Here is a 21,659-nt window from a genome sequence, read left to right on the forward strand (position 1 = left end):
ACAACGTAACCGAGAGAACTCATCTAAAACCAATCAACAAGGCGGTATATATCGCGTTCGCTTTATCGAGAACCAATCGTAACAACGGAAACCTAAGAAGGTAACCGATAGTACTACTCTCCTCAGACCAACAGTGGACTTTCCATACGGAGTACACCAACACTGGGACCAACAGTAATTAAAGAATTGAAGAATAATTTGAATTGAAGAATCACAAAATTGAAAAAATCGAGAATAAAAAAATTTCAATATTTCAAAATTCCAGAATTTTTGAATTTGAGTTCTATAAAAACTATTAGAAACATTAAAAGATACTACTTATCTGGCACTACTGCACGCTCAGCCCATCATGCCGATGATTCCTTTGGCTGTGATACATTCACTACATACTCTGGATGTAGAAAATATAAGAACGAACACTCATACATTGCCATATCTCTATTAGACGAAGGCAAACAAACCGCTTGCCATGATAGTTTAAACACGCGGGAACGAGAACACACTAACACAAAGCAAGCGCAACAAAAATGATAGCTTTCACTATCACCAACAAAGTATGAAAATGGCTTCCTTCAATATTCATCTTCACCGGTGCACCTCAAATGATTAATGACAACCGATACCTAAGATTCAAGGAAATATTCACTGGTTTCATAATCCCTACGGAAGAGCGCACACTTTTCGCTTATTGAAAATATATATTGATGATGAACACTTAAAACACCTTTCGGAAAGTGTGTACTAACTTTGTTTTATATCATCATCCACTCTCTAGCGATTCGAAACATGTCACAATATGTAAGCGAAATGCAAATGCCAGCATAATTAAATCACACTTATACACGCGAAAACAAAATAAATTCCTCCGCTGAATAAATTCGGCTTTTTCCAAGATTTCTTTCAGGATGATTAATTTGCTTCCACTGGATTTAATATCTCTTATCATCTATCGTTGTCTACATAAAAAAACACTTACTAATAGAATATTAAAGAAAAAAAACGAGTGAACACGGAGCGACGAAAAACACAACCACACTCGATGTTTAAACGGTTCCATTTATTAGAATAACTGACCAGAACCTAATTGATCACATCCAAACATATTTCGAAAATGTCCCGGATACCCTCTATGATCAGCCCCTGAGTTGAACCAAAAATCCACAATACGACTCTTCTATGCAATCGAAATTTCACAATGAATTCAATGTAAGTCAAATGAAGTAATTGAGTTGCTTAAATCAAATTTCATCCGCATGTCTGAACAGTCAGAATAAACCAAAATTAAGCAATCGTGTTTTCAAAGCTCATTATGTGATTCAGTAAGATGTGTGGATTTGTTGAGGTTTTTATTCAAAGTAATAACCCGTGTTTAATTATTTCATTACCAAAAAAAACTACAACCTGTCTTGTTAAAACATCGCTGGACGAAAATGCTCAGCAGGTAGAAGGAGCAAATAAGACGAGATGAACTAAATAACACAAACAAAAAGCACTTAATAACCCTGAATCTGAGTCAGATTCTGACTCTTTTTCCTTTAAAATGTTCCCATTTTTACTCCAGACCCTCGATTTATTAAAAAAAAAATGAAGATGCTGGCTGACATGACAAACCTATGTCAGCCAGCATCTTCATTTTTTGACGTGGGACTACGTCTAACCGGAATATATGGAGGGTAAAATGAAAACCTAAACACAGAACATGCAGGAAAAAATGAAAGATTTCGAATGCTTATAACTCGAACATTTCGTACTGGATAGGAGAGATGTTTGCATCACTTCATAGGGAATATTTCTACGCATCTATCGCAACTAACAAAATGTTGTTTTTCATTAGATAAACAATTGAATAACTGTAAAATATTAGGCGTTATCTAAACGAGCTAACTGCATCGTTTTGATTGGCCCGATTTACGGTTTCCCTAACACAGCCATCAAAACCAAGCAGCCTTGGGGAAATCGGCATTGCAAATACACGAAAGAGCCTAGAGGCGAGTGAACTGAAAAGTTTAAACCCTCTTAAAGCCAAAAAGAAGAAAAAGAACACACGAAAGTAGGGGGAGCTTTCGTTCCCACCGAAATGTGTTCCCTAATAGAGATTTCTAAACCAAGGTGCCTGGAGAAATCGGTATTTCAAATTCATGCAAGTCGGGGGTATTTTTGTTCCGACTGGAATGTGTTTCCCTAACACAGACTTCAAATCCATGAAGCGTGGGGAAATCGGCATTTCGAATTCATACAAATCGGGGGTATTTTTGTTCCGATTGAAATGTGTTTCCCTAACACAGACTTCAAAACCGAGGTTTCTGGGGAAATCGGCTCTGCAAATAAATGCAAACTGCGAGTACTTTTGTCCTCGCTTGCCTTTGTGCAGAGTGGAATATGTCTGTCCTAACATGATCTTCTAAACTTAGGAACCTGGGAAAATCGTGCAGCCACTAGAAGCGAATGAACTTCCCAGTTTCAAGCAAATTCGAGAAGTATGTACACTTTTGGGATGTAAACTTCAGAGGGAAATGTAAAATAAAATAATCGTTTGATAATTTTTTTTTTGTCTTTATTGGAAAGATTTTCAGCCTCAGGCTGGTTCATCAAACGTTTGATAATTCTTCCGTACATATATTTTGTTCTAGTCATCATACCAAACGTAAAAGGTCCGTCATTAAATTTACTTGTAACGGAGAACAATCAATCACAATAAATGAATTGACTTTGCACGGCATTTGTTCATTTTTTTCACTCACAGAGCAAATATATTGAACTCAATTGAATTTGGAAACTGTTTCATTCAATCAAGAATTTAATCAATACAAACGAATGATTGCTAAGCTAAGGTAGTTCCACGTGAACCTTGCGGTTATATCATAGATATAACCCACTAATTTTTTAGCATCAAGTTTCTTCGCTTCAAATTTCGAAACAACAAATTTCGATGAAAACAAGACGTCCTTCATCTTGATACGATAAAAAGAGAATGTTGCATCTAGTGCGATGTTTTAGCGCGCTAAGCATCCGCGTTGACGGCATTGAGCTTCGTATTGCCACGGTGCCCTCCTGGACCGTTATTATAAAAAAAAAGTGACCATCAAAACCAAGTATAGGGCTCGATTCCTTAGGTAATTCTACACCTCTGGGCAAATTTTAAAAATAATCCCTAGTCAAAGTTTCGAGAAATCTTGATTTGAACCAAAATAATCATAATTCGAAGTACTTAATATCGCCAAGATCCAAAAAGGTCCAACAAGTTGTCCGAGATGTTTTTAACCGGAAGGTACATGTTGCCGTTGCTACATTTGTAATTATTTACAACTGACTTAACTCAATAAGCAGGCTCAAGTATGTTGTTTATATGGTTTAATGGTTTTAGTTTAACTTAAGTGTTGCTTTCTTTGGAATGAGAAATGAAAAGTGATTTTCAATTCAGTAATGGTGCTATTTAATGGAGAAACGTAAAATAAAAGTGAATGTTACATGCTAATAGTAAGAAGCTAATCCCAACACATATGATTACTGTTATAATCAATCAATGCACTTATCAAGCGATCATTGTAAATGTGCGTTATGCCAAATCTCGTCGAAATCACAATGAACAGACTCGGAAGCCTGCTCATTGTGCAATCCAAGTCCTCTACCTGTTTCATTGCAGAACTCATTAACGTGGTACTTAGCGATGTGGTACTTAGACGTAGACGGCAGTTGCAGATTTTCCCAGCTATTTGTGAATTCAACGATTGACTCTTCGAAATCATGTTCCAGATTAAACGTTAAGTTATTCAGAATCTGAAAATCGTAACATTAATAAGATTTTTTTAACATTTCTTTAGTAGCATAACTTGCCATGACGTAATCTGAAAGCTCAGGATTGTTTGCCAAACAGTTGATGCCTCACCTGCGCTTAGTTCACCCACAAGTCTACACAGTCTGGCGCCTTCTTTTCGGCGGACTTGAAAATCGTATTAACGAGTCCAAGCGTGATGTGTAGTGGCGGAGGCGGGCAAAGATTCAGGATTTTGTCTCAATCGTTACCGGAAACTAGAGGGACATTGACAGAGCTTGCAGAGTTATTTCCAACCATTTCCATTTTTCGGTTGCAGTGATCTTTGATGGTTCCTTTTGTTCTCGAGATACCATTTGTTGTGCCGAGCTCACTTTTGAGTGCCTCGTCCCGGCGACCAAACTTTCGACCTCGTGCAGTTTGAGTAGATAGGAGGAATATTATCGTATTTTTCTGCAAGATTTAGCGAAAGAGCATTTATAAATAGCTTCTTTACGCCACCATCCTTGAATCTATTCTCAGCTAGATGCTCCGTTGGTGGGAAAATCAAAGAGAACGTGATTTTGAAGAAGCTCCGACCCCCGTCAATTCCAATTTTAACGAGACAATCATCTCCAGCAGTTGACCATGACAGCTTAATACGGTTTATGAGCACGGGTACATTCGTGCGATACGCAACAACATGATCTGACGAAGATGCAACCTTTTCCGTGACGCTGGACAGCTGAACTTCTTCGAACAAATCTTCAAGCTGTCGGTTCATCTCCACTAGCTTGTTCCTTAAGCCTGGTTCGATTTTTTACTCCTGACGCTCGAATATTTTTTACCATACCTATATAATGAACAGATTGCATAACACAAACCATGTTCTAAATCAAATACTAGGGTGAAGGGTCTATGTACATGAAATTGGGCCCATACCTTAAATCCTTTAGGAAAGCATTTTTTTACCAATTTTTCACCAGGGTCTAAAAATTTTCATGTTGTTTTAATCAAAATATTGAAGTTTTCAGTTTTTTAGGTATGGGCCCAATTTCATGTAGGTACATAGGCCGAAATTAGATCCCTTTATCTTACATACCCGAAGCTTTCCTCATGCTCAGATTGTTCTCGCCTTTGACCATAAACAAAACATCTGCTCGAAGATTCTTGAACGGTTCTGGACGACCGGAAGCTTTCTTGAAAACAGACTGTTTCCCGTGGAGGTTTCGCAAAAGGCATTTGCCATCTTGATGGAGATGGAGATATGATATTTTTAGATCAGGTGAGCAAAATATATATAAATATTCATATTTATAATCTATATATAATTGTACCTGGTGTTTGTGGTTTGGAACGCATACAGTCAGCAACAGCCACATCCACAGAGCTCGACGAGGGATCTTCTTTTTTCAAAATCTTTTTCAAATTTGACGCTCGGGTGGATTGAGTGCAACGGCGCCTTTTTCCTCTTCCATTTTCGCGGTAGCAAGTATTACAAATGACCACTGCTTGGCACCGACCAATGTCTTCAGTGCCTGGTGTGGATCTGGGTCTTCCGAACTGGGGCTTTTTGGATTCGAAACCAGGAAGATTGGTTCTGTAATCATATGTACTGGCAGCGACGCAAATTTCACACTTCCATATACCCTGGGATCGCGTGATAACTGAATTTTCGAGCTTGTGAATTATGAATCCTGGGGACCCTAGTACCTCCCTTGCTGTACTCCCCACGCGCCACGCGACATGTTGTGCAGATGACCGACGGATACAGGTTTACTCCAGCTTCGAAACCTTGCAGAAATTGTCCGACAACAATTTTTGTACTTTCACTTATCGGTCGAAGTAGCGTTGTCCTTGAAAGACAAAGTACGCACACCAATTTTCTGTTTTTTTCATGACGATCCATATTGAAGGAAAAACTGCACACACGAGTATTGTAATCGTAGGATTGGACGCAGTAATGAAACGCGTGTTTCTCTATACAATTTACAACTAGGAATGACGTTTAATATATTTCTCTTGACATGTATAATAAAGTAAGGTGTTGTTATAATGAAGGTAATATGAAGGTGGTAAGAGCAAGGTAATATAATTAAGATATGCAAATATCATAACAACGAGATTATCACAAGAAAAAATACAACTATATCGTAACCACGTGCTCAATGTCTGTCAACGTTGCTGGAGCTTAATGATTAGGGATATTTTAAAATTTCAAAGCCTACTATGCCCGTTGATTTTTTTTCAGTTGGTCGGCAATAAAACAAGGTAAGCTATAAATATGTGCACCCGTGGCCGAGTGGTTAGCGTCTCACATTATCATGCCGGGTGTGCGGGTTCGATTCCCGTTCTGGCCGGAGGATTTTTCGTCAAAGAAATTTCCTCAGACTTGCACTGTGGTCACGCGTATTCTAGAGCTTGCCCCTCGGAATACATTCAAGGCGTGTTATTTGGCTTAAGAAATCTCAACTAAGTATTAATGAATGACGCTAGTTAATGCATATGTTGAGACGGCAAAAGTTCCACAGGGAACGTTAACGCCATACAAGAAGAAGGAGCTATATATAAATATTCAGCCGATCGTTTCTTCCTATGTATTAATTATTACAAAGTAAACCGTATAAACAACATACTTAAGCCTGTTTAGTTTTTTTAGTTTTTCTCTATTATAGTGCCTTTCAACACGTTTCGGCTGGTTCGTCACTTTTACTTCCATTTTTGGAAGAATGTCGGGAGTGAGAATTGAACTCGTGATCTCTGCGTGAGAGGTATGGATATTACCACTACGCCAGATCGCCTCCAAGCCTGTTCAGTGAGTTAAGTCAGTTGTAAATAATTACAATTGTAACAACGGCAACATGTATCTTCCGGTTGAAAACATCTCGGACAACATGTTGGACCTTTTTGGGTGTATCTTGGCGATATTAAGTACATAGAATTATGATTATTTCGGTTTTTTGACCTAAAAACTTCAAATCAAGATTTCTCGAAAATTCGACTAGGTTTTTTTTTTTAAATTTGCCCAGAGGTGTAAAATTACCTAAGGAATCGAGCCCTATACTTGGTTTTGATGGTCACTTTTTTTTATAATAATGGTCCAGGGGGCACCGTGATTACGAAATGGGGGAGAGGCCATGACAATATGGGTTTGCAGAATAAATGAACATACTTTTAAAATAAAATTATAAATGAAAATTATTTATCTCAAATCAAATTAGTACTCTATGTAAATGAAAATCACTTTTGCGTGGAAGCAGTGAAAATATAACATACAAAAATTGTGTCTAAAGATAATTTTATGTAATAATGGTAAGTTTTGGTGAGAATATCTGAAACTAGCAATGAAACATTTTAAGTATATAGCGGAACCTTTAGATGATCTGTGAAGTAACCTAGCGATCGATGGATATCCCGTTGAAGCCGAATATATCAGGCCTGAAAACTGCCGTATTGATGGGGCGAAATTTGTAGAATATTTAGCCGAATGGTTTTCCTCGTCACGTGAGAACATCCCAGTACTTTTTGCAAGTAGTGTGACGACAGGAACTGAAACAAGGAGTAGTTTCTGTTGGAATTCATACAAAATTGTTTAGTTCCGATAAAAACCAAACATGGCTAACTATCCACTATTCTTTAAATTTGAGAGTGTATTTTTGGAATTCCTAAGAAAGAGACCCTTTTGTTAAGACGGTGACAAATCTCGATGCTCGATTCAGTCTCGAACCTCTGAAAATTTATACAGTTATTACTGTAGAAATCAACATCAATTTATGCCAGCTTCTGTTCCTCTCAGCCAAACACTAGATGGCTTGGAAGCACCAATCCCAACAGATGTGAGCATTGATTTTCTTTCTCTGTTCGTTCGAAACTCTATGAACTTGACAAACTTCATTCGAAGAACCTTCGATTCTGACCTGGGCAGATGTCTGATTTTCTACGTTGATATTTTTATTATTTAAAAAATCTAAAAGGATATGAACATTTTTCAAACGACTTTGATTTTGCATTACGTAACATGATGGGTTGCGTTACTTATTGGTACAAAGGGGTGAGAGGGGTCCGAGACCGAATTGTTAGTGTTAAGCAAATTGGGCACCACGCCTATCACCCATATCCTGTCCTGACTCGCTGACCCGCAAGTTCACTCGTGTTTGCTCCTAAAGCTAAACTTTGAAATTGCGAGGAAATCTTAATAACTTTGTGCCGAATGGAACATCACTTCCATAGCAACTCTCATCTCAGGCGACAGCGCGCAGGGCTTTCCCATCGACGGAAATGAAGAAATAAACAATGTGAAACAACCTCTCAGCGATTGAAAAAGTCTTCAACTTCGCCGTAAACAAGCCTTGAACCGATAGGGGCCAATGCACTGCGGACAAACTGGCACACGTGTACCGGCCTCCGCTCCGGCGGTCCTTCTCCGCGAGCGCGTCTTGCCACCTCCCCGGTTTTGTTGTGTCCTTTTTCTCCGTCAGCGAAAACATTTTTGTGCTACTCCGAAATCGGCTCAATTATGTCAACAGTCGACAAGTTCCCCATCCTCCAGCATTGCTTCCTTGAGACATAAGCTCTCTCTCTCCGTGGGAGGTCAGTGTTTCCGGTTTATTTACCTCAATGGACATAAATTGATTTTTTCCACTTCTGTCGAAAAATGATTCTGTTTTGTGTTTCTGCCGTGGAAAATATTTTCTGACGCTGTGATTACCATAAGATACAAAATGGTTGGAACGATTCTGTGACGACGCGACTGAAACTGAAACTTCGCCCCTGCTCACATTTGCATTCGAGCGCGGAAAAACTCTTTTCTCTACTCTTCCTGAGTTGTCTAAAAAAAATGTCAATATTAAAATTCCACTTGTGGCGCGCCCGAGTTTATGCTATTTTGTTTCTTCTGTTCCTTCCTCTCGCGGTAAAAAAAAAACAACGTGGAATGGGGTTCTAAAGTGGCAAATTCACTCAACAGATTTGTACACAGCAGCGGGGGGGTGCGCTACACAACAGCCAGTGTTGGGGAGAAATAATTTAATATTTCATTTATTCCCGACCGTTTCTGAGCTCCGCCGGTGCTCCGATTTTCGCCCCTCAAAATGGTATCGAAATCGGTAACTTTCTTCCTATTTTATAATATTTCTCAAGATTCGTGATGCTGCGAGGCTGCGAGACTGCGAGAGAGCAGCGTGTGTGACATTGACGTAACGTAAATAAATTCGTTCGCTTCGAAACACGAACGACGGGTCATTTATTTATATATTATTTATACGGAAATACTAAAATCGCGATTAAAAACAGGAGATGGGATAAACTTTTGAGGTTATATGTATGCCATTTTATGCCGAATTTTAGAAAAAAATAGACATAAAAATAATTTAGAATTTTTTTTTCTGCGGCGTGTGTGACATTGAGCGCTGTCCTGAATTTCGATAGAACTGATCGATGGGTGATGGTTTGGGGGAGCCTAAAGGCGTGTGTGATATTTTACGCCCCAGCTACACACAGTGCCTCCCAATAGTCCTGATAGGATCTCGATAGCTCATGGCTGCCATCTTGGATTATCTGTATCTGATATTGGCAGCCATTTGTCTTCAGTCAGGCTTGCCATCTAACTTGAGACATAAGGCCATGGAACCGACGAAAAATATTTTTTCGGCTGCACTTGGAATATTATTTCAATATATTTTACCTAACCAAAAATTACTAAAGGTATCTGGCAATTCCTCAATTTTGTTTGGGCTACGATATTAATTTGGGAGTCATTTTTTATGTAACAAAACTACGATTTTAAAGCGCCGGCAGAAAATTCTGTTTAAATTCCTTGAAAATGCAACAAGTTGAGAAGTTTTTCATTGTAAACGTACTATTGAGGATCTATTTTGTAAGATCACAAAGATATTTTTAATAAAATAAATTGTGTATTTGATGAAAAATTCATTTTTTTTTTTGTAATCCATATAAAAAAATTGTTCGCTGCAAATTGTTTTGAATTTAGAAATCCCAAGGCGCAAAAAAGCGAGCTTACAAAGCAGCGACAAACAGTGATTTTGACGTTAAAGGGCAGTGGCAACTATATTGCCACTAATTTTTTCAACTGTTTTAATAGTTAATTTTTTATCAATGTGTTATTCCGCACTTAAGGATTATGTTCTCTGAAGTTGGAGTCGATTCATTGCCTAGTTTTCACGGCCTTTTGATGGGTTAACTCAATACTATCTATTGCGCCTAGAGTTTACAGATTGCGCCTTAGAGGAGATCCTGATTTTCATTGAAAATCGTGTTTCGGATGAAACGTATTTATGGGTATATCGACAGACAAGACTCACTGTTGCTGTTGTGAAACGAACCCGCGATGGGTTCATGAACCACCATCACACCCACATCTTTACTTTCGATCAATTTCATTTGATTTTATATAACTTTACTAGCTGACCCGGCAAACGATGTTCTGCCATAAAAATTATTTGTAGTGAATGTATTGGTTGTTAAATATAAAATAACTAATTTATTGTAAGTGTGTTTGAATGTTTTAACGATCTACACATACGTGAAAGCTCGTGACTCTTGTGTTCATACTTGTGTTTGACATACTGATGAATAGAGCGATTATTACCGACAAAAATTAAAAAAAGGGTGGGTTATATCTATTATATAACCGAAAGGTTGACGTGGGACTACCTTAGTTTAGCAATCACTTATTTGTATTGATTGAATTTTTGATTGAATGAAACAATTTAGGAATTCAATTGACTTCAATATATTTGCTTTGTGAGTAAAAAGATTGTATAATGACATGTAAGGTCAATTCATACATTGTGATATATTATGTTAGAAAAAATTATGCCAAGAAAAAAATTTCAAAATTACAAATTTTAGCATATACTTAACATACACAGAATCTGATCCCACAGGGCCAATGACTTGTGTAGCAGTATTATAAATTTTTCCGCCTTTTCATGTCGTCTTTCCCGCAAGCAGAGCACTCCTAACGATGCCTTTTCATGGCAGCGTTCGTACATTTGCTCCGAATGCGACAAATGTGAACCCGCATCAGAGCTCGCAGCCAGAGAAAAGGCATTTGCCGAGAAGTAGGCAACCATCAAAGACCACTTTCTTCACAGGGCTCCACTGCCTGTGGATTCTATTCTCACAAGAGATGAAAGCGACCGCAGTGACCTCTTTCCCTGAATACTGCTTTTACAACCTTTGTGCTGATCCCTTCCACATCATCTCAGGCCAAGGATAACCGTAAATACTTCAACATGTCCAAATATGTGTTGCACTCTGCGAGCACAAGCAGAAAGGACCCTGGGGCTTGTTTTTCATATATCTGCCGGGCAGCGGCTGGTGCATACATATGCAGATCGTGTGCAAATCCGTTCACTCGCATTCCCATGTCCCGTCGGTAGGGATTCACGAATGAAGACCCATGAAGACTCTCTGTTCACACAGCGCACAGATATGCAGATGCGCTCGATCACACAAAGTATGCAGGGCTCTGACTGTCAGTGATTCAGCGAATTCAATTGATAAGCAGGAAATCCAGCCATTATCCTCAGCCGAAATGTATTCATAATGATTAAACATTATTTTCACAGTCCGAAGCCCCACTCCAAAAAAAAAGCTATGAAAATGTGTTGAAAATCTTTTACTCGATTAAGTACTAAATCGTCTGTTTTTCCACCAGTCAATCTGTTTCTGCCTGTGTCAATAGACACCATATGCTCCTGTTCCCAGAGTTGAAACTTTATCGAATGAATTGGCTGAATGAGCGCTATTCATACATATGATAATTTCTTCAATATTATCCTATAGCGGGTCATAGAATATGCTCCACCACCGAATGGGGAATGATGAAACACACGAAAAGTCGAACGTTCAGAACTTTTGTCTGTTTTTATTTTTATTCCTCTCTTCGGTGCTGAATAAATTTACCATTCACTTTAGGGTAGCTATTCACAGGGGAATAGCAATTTTGTTACGATGTTATTGCCACTCCGTCTGTCTGTGTCTGGCTTCACCAGGATTGCGAATCATAATCTTATCATCCCAGCTACTATACTATCATGGTAATGTTTATCGTGGACGAAAAAAAGAACGAAATCTGCTTCGGATGGGCAGGAAGCTGTTGTTCCACTCACGAAAACGGTACGAAATCGTGATAACAATTGAGCACAAGATTGTGATGTGTCACTTTACATTTACGTGACACATTTCCAACTGTCAATTGAAAACCAACGCAGACTATAGACAATGGCAAGAAATCTCGGTAATGTCTGACAGCCTCCCGAGTCCCGAGCAAGTTCTTTCCGCAGACGTGCGAAACTTCTTCAACTCACCCGAACATTCTGCCCTGATTGATCGCAAAACGGCTGGAGGGCGGGGGGGGGGTGTGTGGTTAGAAAACCGTGTTCCACTTGCTGGTATCACGTCTTGTTTGCGCTGTACTCTCGGCGTATTTTGAAACCGTTGCGATTAAACCATCTCTTCCAGCTTTGCATTTGGACCGGGCTGCTCTGCTGTTTCCCACCGGGAAACAAAGCACCAACAGCAGGACCAATGCCGCGACCGCAGTCATCCGTTGACACACTGCCAACGTTTGGCGGGTTTTCCCTTTTTCATGCATGAGTTGGAGAAACGAGCTTTTGTTTCACCGGTTCTCGGGGTTGGGGTGGTAAATCCATGGGGACGTGTTAAAACACAACACAGACACTGCTTAAACACCGAATAGCAGAACAGCAAAAGAAGAATACTATGAACGCTTGACGGGTTTTTGAAAAGGTGGTTATGAAGATTACTAATGGATTGTTTATATATTTCGTTTTTGTCCCACAGATGGCGACTCCAAGCTGAGCACCGCCGAGAGCAAGCAAAATGGCAACAAGGTGAGTATAACAAAGATGCACTCTGGTTTCTGAGTGGTACCTGGCCTGTACTATGTCCTGGAGCTTGATTGTTTTGAAAGGAAGCTTCACAAAGCTTCACAAAGTAAGACACATTAAAGTCTCCATGTCTTTCAACGATTATTCTGTTTTTTTTAACACTCTGCTTTAACATGCAGAGTCCTCGTAGTGGAAGGCGCACAGATCCACTATAGGTTTTCAGGCGGACAAAAATGCGCTAAGTGACTGTCACAGATCTGTTTTTTTTTATATTTTATAGAAAGAAGAACACTTTAACTAAGAAAAGTTCAAAATTTCAGGACTGTACCATGTACTATACCTGATTTATCGTGAAATGAAGATGAAAACTAACAAAAAAGCGAATTCACGCAAAGCTGCATCAGTTCATGCGAAACCTAAATTAGAGTTCAGAACTACAAAAGTGATGATGTTTGTATTGACGAATTTACGTTAGATTTACAACCAGATGGCGCAGCGAGTAAAATGAGGATGTTTTGTTTTTTTGGTATGAAATTCGTTCAAATTTTCTAGAAAAATCAGAATTTATCTTCAAATTTCCCGGTTTCATGTATTCTTTCCACGCTGAAAAGGTTAGAAAATCATAATTTTACAATGTACTATGTATATTACGAGGAATGGCTTGTTATAAGTATTGTAACTTTATTTTTTTTCAACTAAGTAAACGATGAATAGGGAGTTTTGTGCTAAAAATACTGCATATCCTTCTCGTATCGGCCCCTACATAATCAATGATATCAGCCAATTTGATATAATATCGATTTCATCGCAATTATCCATAGTATCAATAACCGGTATGCATTGTCAAACTTAAAATTTTCGAAGATTATCTATGACTTTGGTCAAATCGCGTGTTGAAACCATCGTAAATATACAAAACTCCAACTTTCTTACCATATACTGACGACATTCAATGGCTGAAATGAATCTAAATTGAAATAAAATGAATAATCACCACCGAATCTTGCTTTTCACTGCGTAAAATAAACAATCACCCTCACTTTTGTGGTTCTGAGCTCTAATGTAGATGTCGCATGAGCTGATTCAGCTTTGCGTTCGTCAATTTCTTCGCACTTAACACTTGCGACGCCTCGTCACCCAGATATGGGTGACACTTTCCTCACTCGAATTGAGTAGTGATCATAACCATAATATTATACTGTTTATACTATACTTTTTATTAATTTTTAGTACGGATGGTTTGTACTGCAGTTTTTTGCAAAACCTCTATAATATGACTTTGGCATTGGCTTTATTGTCATCAATTCGTCTTCAATTGGAAACAAACATTGCTAGATCATGTAATGGTTATCTACAAACTTAGTTTGATCTTCATTTAATGATTTAATCGCAAGTTGGGCTCTGCAAGAAACTCAAAAGCGTCGCGTTGGGCGGCGAACGTGTTAAGGGGGTATTCTAGGTAAAGACACGAATTTAGGACGTTTTTTTGAGTTCCGTAAAAATAAAACAAAGAATATTTTTACTATCTATTATATCATTATTTGTTCATCGATCTTTTAACAATAAAACTATTGAACGGAGAAAAAATATTCATAACAAAATCACTTTGACTGAAAATTCATTTGTTCGTTATATACTTTCATAGCTGATGAAGCAAGAGGGTACAAAAATGTTTTCCCATGGCGTACACGTACACTATTTCAGCTCTTCTGTTTATCTGAAACCAAAAAATCGAACAGATTCTGAATCAGTAAAGATGCCGCTATCGCATGAACGCATTATCGCATTACACGCTCATAATGAAACACCAAGTTTCAGTGTTGATTTTTGATAAAAAAAATTCGAGACGACAGTGGAGCTCGACGTTTCATGTAATTTTAAGACATTTGGCATCAAGTTTTTATTCTCGAAAACATAATTTACATGTATAGTTCTTTGTAGATTTTTTTGGCGCTCGATCGTTTTTCCGTCTGAAAAGTCGATTTTTGACAAGATAATTTTTTTTTGAGATAACTGTAAATTTCGACGCCACAATTTCAAAACATTTGGCATCAATTTTTTTTTTTTGACGTGAGACTACGTCTAACCGGAGTATATGATGGGTAAAATGAAAACCTAGAAAAAGAACATGCAGGAAAAATTAAAGATTTCGATGCTTATAACTCGAACATTACTTAATAGATCGGAAAGATGTTTGCATTAATTGATAGGAAATATTTCTACGCATTTATCGCAATTAATAAAATGTTACGATTTTCTTAGATAAGAAATTGAATAACTGTAAAATGTCGAGCGCTATCTAAACGCCCTAATTGCTCCGTTTTGATTGGTCCGATTTACGGTTTCCCCAACACAGCCATCAAAACCGAGTTGCTTGGGGGAAATCGGCATTGCAAATACATGAATGTAGCGACAGCTTTCGTTCCCACCGACATGTGTTCCCCAACACAGCCATCAAAATTAAGGTGCCCGGGGAAATTGGCATTGCAGATATATGACATTAGGGAGAGTTTTTGTTCCCACTGACATATGTTCGTTAACACAACCATCAAAACCATGGTGTCTTACATTACATGGCGTTTTTTTTTCAAATTTTATACTCACATTGCAAATATGTTGAATTCAATTGAATTCCAAAATTGTTTCTTACAATCAATAATTTAATCAATACAAATAAATGATTACTAAGCCAATGATAGTCTCACGTCTGTCGTAACCACTCCACGTCATTTGAATCATCCGCTCGCCACCACAATAATCCAGAGACTGACATCCAAATTCACTTCACAACTCACTCCCGAGAGATCGTCAAGTCCTCGTGTACCTCTCGATTTTTTTCGTTGTACCTCATGTATATCATACACAGCGTTGCCAATGTTCCAGTTTAAACTGGATTCTTCCAGTTTTTTTTTCTCGATCCAGTTATCCAGTTGAACCCCAACATCTTCCAGTTTTTTGGAATATCGTCCAGTTTTATCCAGTTTTTCATATGTGTGCCCTAGTTTTATTCATTTTATGTAAAATAAAGTTACAATGATAAATATTATCTGTACCTCCCTCTTCGTATCCCTTATGTAATTTTATTTTCTGACATTTATCATTCGACCTTGGATCGATCTCTCGTTTCTGTGGCAAGCGAGATTGTAATTCGGTTCTTTCCATTTTGTTCAATCCGTCGGTGTTTTGTCGAAAAATCCCAAAACGAAGAGCTTTCCCGAATGGTGGAAACTTATCAAACTACTTTAAAAACAGGATATCACTCAATTGGTAATTTTATTTAACAGCCTACCCAAGAATCAATGTGCTACACTGTGTTTCAATTTATATAAATATCGGATGTTCTAAACCATTCTGAAGATCAGACCAATTGATCTACCATTCCATTCGCGACTGGTACAATGTTCATAGAAAGGACACTTACCCAAAATAGTTCATAGAGTCCGCGTGCTATGCTGGCTCTGAGTTTATATAAACATCAAATGTTATAGATCTTCCAAAACATTCCATTGACTTTAATTGATATGAGTATAAAACCCAAGTAACCTTGCTTCCGTTTACAACAAATGGATATTAGTTTCTCATAGTCACTCAAAGTAATTTAATTAATTAATTAATTTAATTTAATTAATGCAAACAAACTCTCCTAAATAGCTAATGCATACTTATGCATGTGAACCATAGTGTATATTTTGCAAGAAAGCATACTATAAATATTTTATCAAAAGTACTTTCTCGAGCTAGAGGAAATATTTAAGGGTCCCTCATCTTGATCTTGATACCGGAATTTGGTTTGCACAAGCCTAATATAAGATGTAAATTAGCAATGAATAATACCAAAAAAAAAATGAGAGAAATAGCTCCTCAATACCAAAATTTTATAATTGCAATACCAAAGATTCTATGGATTTTATGAAGCGATAAATACGAAACTCTTCAAGTTTTGCCCAAATAAAACTATCCCTCAAATATTGTTTCACGATAACTACAGTTACAGTTTTACGAGCTACATATAAATACTACACAAAGTATAAAAAAATTTATTTCTCAAGCATCGTAATGGGTAACAAATCAATTTAGATAAATCATAGCCGGTCTTCTTAAGACAAAAAGGTTTCACAGGATCCAGTTTTCTTCCAGTTTTTTTTAAGAGCAATCTTCCAGTTTTTTCAAAAATATTATTGGCAACCCTGATCATACAGAAGAGAGGAGAGTGCGTTTGGTTGACACTCCCGATTCGCAATCTCATTAAGGTGAAGGTGGAAGCTAGCCATTGTAGTAGTATAGGTAAACCCACGTGTAAAAATGGGGTAATAGTGTTTGTGAGAGAAGAGCAAAGCACACGTAAACAGATCAATTCATTTATCAGACTGTGTGGAGCTTCATTGACACGAGTCTTTGAGTACATTTGGAAAAAAATAACAATTTAATGCTAAAGTAAAATGTAAAATGTAGATAATTGTTGAATATACGCGAGCGTAACATGAGCAAATTTATAACACATGTGAATTGGGATTCTTTTGCTATTAACAAATTCTTCCGCATATTAACTCGATGTTAATAATTTCTTAATATTTTGCTTCGTTGATCGTATTGTTTTCACATATTCACGTTGGAGAGCTTCAGCCCTTCTCTTCGTTCGCCGAGACATTTTGATTGAGTGTAATACTTTTCCGTTTACTGTTTTTGAAAGCATAGGCAGCCGTGGCAGTGTTCCGAGCTCTGCAATACGGTTTTCTTACCCAATGTTAAAATTGCTAAAACTTGCATTATAGACCCACTAAACGTAAAAATAATAATTGTATTGATATCAACACAACTTTATTCTATTGATTTTCATGACATGAAACGCTATGACTCAGGAATAACATTCTATTGAGTGGTTTTTATAGCTGTTTCGATGATGTTGTCTGCCATCAGTGTCGAAAAAATAACGATGCTTTTTAAAAATTTAGCTTTCAGAGCACTACCTCGAGTTTTCCGGCGTTTTTCACTATACAGTGCGACGGCAGATGAAAATTTAATATCTTGTGAGTTATCGATTGGAGTTTGGTTGATATTACTTGATAGGAAGTGTGCGAAAACGATCATTTTCCTCACACTGTTTCGCAAAATTATTGATTTTCGGGCGAGGAGTGAGGGAAGGAGATGAAAGGAATGAGCGCCATTGTGGCAGCCATTTGTGGCTAGCTTCCACCTTCACCTTAACGTCTCCGTTTTTATTTAGCAGCATTGTACACCCTCAAATTCATATTCGCTATAACAGAGAGTTTTAGATTGCTCCGATCTCTCAGAGCATATCAACAATTAATTCAAAGCTCCTTAACAGATGAGGCACTTGTTATTAATTATTATTATTTTGTTGCTACATCGAATGAATTTTTTTATTATATCTATGTACTGTTTTCATAACACCAATCCCATCTCCCACAACGTCAACCTTGCGGTTATATCAAAGATATAAACCACCCATTTTTTACACCCATACTTTGTTCCAGAACGGGTGATATTTCGTTTTTGACGTAGTCAAACAAGAGCCTGTTTGTGCACCTTAGGCCAGAAGGGAATCCATCAGGAGGAGAGTGATGCCACAAACGGTTCCCCGGGAAGACATCGCTACACACACACATACACGCGCGGAATTCTTTCCGTTTGGATGCCATTCAGCATCGAGAAAGTTCCGGAAAGATCTAATCATTTCTGGAAAATAATCTGCCAGTTCCTCTGGGAATTTAAAAATACATTCATGTGAAAGAGTTTATTTTGATGTTTTCTAACCATGCAACAGAGCGATCAAATTCATTTGATTTTGTAATTTTTCAACCAAGTGTAATTAGCAGGAAAGCTTCTGAAGATTATTCTTCCCCATCAGTAGGATATTTCCGTATCCAATATTGTATGCGCACGCAATCGATTATTGCTCAGTCGCTGAAAGTTTCGAGCTCAGAGAGTTAATTCCCCTCTAGTTTGCCTTCCAAATTGCCATCGTAAACCACACCTTCTCTCGATTCAATCACACACAAAAAGCATACTTAAGCGATATTCTGGTGGTGAGACGCATTCATTTTTCGTGAGGACATCGACAAGACAACATCGTTGCCTAACGTGCTGGAAGAGGTAGACGGCGAAGGATCGACACATACACGCGCAGAATTCTTTCCGTTTGGATGCCATTCAGCATCGAGAAAGATCTAATCATTTCTGGAAAATAATCTGCCAGTTCCTCTGGGAATTTAAAACTACATTCATGTGAAAGAGTTTATTTTAATGTTTTCTATCCATGTAACACTGGGACCAAATATTTTTCAATCAAGTGCTATTAACAGGTGGTTATCGAGTTAGTATTAACCACTGGTGGGTTTCCAGTATCGAGGAAAATGTGGAAATATCTAATCGTTGCTGGAAAATAATCTGCCAGTTCCCCTTGGATTTGAAAATTACATTCAAGCGAAAGAGTTTATTTTAATGTTTTCTATCCATAAAATATCCATATAATACATTTGGTTTTGTGATTTGTCAATCAAGTGCAGTTAGCAGGAAAGCTTCTGATGATAATTCTTCAGAACAAGGTTTTTCGTATCCTATATTGGATGCATAAAACCTTGTGCCTCCAACGTAACGCTCTCGTTTTCGAAGTACTCCAAATATTCTTTTATTCATTCATTCAGAATGGATTTTGATTCAACTTCAAACAAATGATCTCTAAATCAACGATAGTCCTACGTCACCCTTGCGGTTATAACATAGATATAATCCACTGCCTGTTTTTTTTTTAATTTTATCGTTTGGGCATTGGTAAATGAAGCCCGAATGAGTCAATTGTTTTGCAAAGGTATATTATCGTGAAAATCAACATTTTGCAACATGTTTCGAATGGAAAATCAAGATAATTGTTTTTATTGGCACCAAAACCATACGTTTTGCCTCGTATTCGAAAAAAAATAGTCCCAGAGTGTAGATTTTTCATAAACAAAAATTTTTGAGATGACAGTAGATCTCAACATTCATTGCAACTTTCAGACATAAAGACTTTGACCGCTGTACGCCACTCTCTCTTAAGTCCGATTGAGCTGAAATTTTGCATAGGGTTTTTTTTTCTTTTAAACCATCGGTTAAATTTGAAAACTTCATAATTAAATAATAAATCATAATAAAAAATAATTAAAAATGAAAAAACACCTCTCAGATTTTATCTGTATTTAAATATACTATATAATAACCTCTGGAACCCCTTGACCGATACTCCCCAAACTTGACATACATGTTCCTTACGCATTGAAGGCAGGGTTGCCATATCTGCAGAATAATCCGTATTTATACAGATTTTTCGGACTTTTTGAAACCAAGAATCTGTAGATACAGATTTCAGTTTTTTGGGATTCGTAAAGATTTTTTAAATTAACGTTCCACTGTTGGTGTCAATAATATTTTTCCCATCATACCAATTTTTTTCATATACCATTTGATTCAGTCTGAATGATAGTTATTTTGGCATTTATATGTAGCGTTATGTCCTGCTTTTACTTGTTCAATCTAAGGCGAAACAGCATCATGGTAAAGTTGTGATTTTCAAAGTGCGCTCATAATGTGATCAATCTAATGCTTTGGAAGTTCTTGTTTCGAAATATTAAAAGAAAATCACCAATACGTTTTGACGGGAACATAGAGATAGTACAAACTAAAAAAAAACTAAAAACAGGTCGCGTCACGAAAATTGTCCAATTTTGGGTGATTCTTGTTAAACATTTCATGAGAGATTAGTAATATTTTTGTACCAATCGATTTAGACACTCCGTAACAATATAATGCAATGTAATTATAAAATTTCCTGTTGTTATATATTTAAATGCGTTGAAAATAGAGAAAATCTATACAGTCCGTGTTAGGAAATCGCATTGCGGTTTTCACGTTTCTGGTTATCTTTGTAGCCCATCCGTTTGACTGCGAAGCAAGTTTGCCAAAAATATGAATGAGTTTGGGTATATCTAAAAAGTTTTAGGATTTCAATTGCTATCTCATAAATTCATCGAAAAATGGATGAGCAATAAGATTCTAAATTTTCTCTATTTGTTCCTCTAATATGTTTCCGAAACACGAAATCCTATGTTAAAAGGTGCACTCCGCAGTTTTGGCATACAACAAGAGGAGCTATCGAGATCCTTCGCAGTCAAACAATTGAGGAACAAAAAAGATTAACTCAATTCAGCAAATATTGAAGCCAAGCCATTGAAATTACTGATGATGGCTGATGATACTCAGGATAGCTCTTACTGGAATCTATCGTTAAACGTAATCTAAATCCTAAAGCCACAATATATGTTCTTCGGTGATGAAGCTGCAGAAACAGAAACTACTGAACTGGACGAGAGCAAAAAAACATAAATCTAAATAAAAACATACCCGATTAAATTATTTAGAATGACGAAATTCTATCAGAAACTGTCCGTATCCTAAGCAATTGGCTTCGAAGCAGCTTTATGATCATTTTTTAAGCGATGAAAGTTTCCCAAATTTTTGGATTGTTACCTAATTGTGTTACCTTTTAGTTCATTGCAACCACTACATTTCTGTGTGTAGCAGAAATATATTACAACAAAGTGACTGACGTAGTGCGATTTAAAGAAGCATTTCCTAGTAACTTCGTAAACTTCCATTATATCTCGATGAAGCATTGTATTTTACTACAGCTCTGGCTTTACGTGGATATCATCAACATCATCGAATTCATAATAACAATGTAAATCAATCATACTACAGCTAAGATTGTGCCTCAAAATTGGGCTCATGAATTTTATACAGATATCAATACAGATTTGCTGAGAAAAAACTAAGATAAACATATTTTTTTATGGCAACCCTGATTATATGTGGTCAAAAGCGTTTTAGAAATGGGATGGCTGCCACTGAAAGCGGGAAGGGCTGAATTGCGAACAATCCCATGTATAATTTCCTCAAAAATACACGTCTCTATCCAAATTTGACCGTAATATGGTCACAAATGATCTTGAGCAACTTGTTTCGATCATAACAAGTAG

At 37.3% G+C, this 21,659-nt stretch overlaps 1 protein-coding gene across 1 annotated transcript in view; it reads left to right on the forward strand.

Annotated features, from left to right (window-relative positions):
* Positions 1 to 21,659, forward strand: part of LOC129778396 (uncharacterized) — a 274,313-nt gene that overhangs the window by 184,926 nt on the left and 67,728 nt on the right. The window contains exon 2 of the mRNA XM_055785278.1: positions 12,581 to 12,630. Coding sequence (XP_055641253.1) covers positions 12,581 to 12,630 — 50 coding nt within the window. The remainder of the gene's footprint in view (positions 1 to 12,580; positions 12,631 to 21,659) is intronic.

The sequence above is a fragment of the Toxorhynchites rutilus genome, chromosome 1 (assembly GCF_029784135.1).
Source record: "Toxorhynchites rutilus septentrionalis strain SRP chromosome 1, ASM2978413v1, whole genome shotgun sequence".
Classification (NCBI taxonomy): Eukaryota; Metazoa; Arthropoda; class Insecta; order Diptera; family Culicidae; genus Toxorhynchites; species Toxorhynchites rutilus.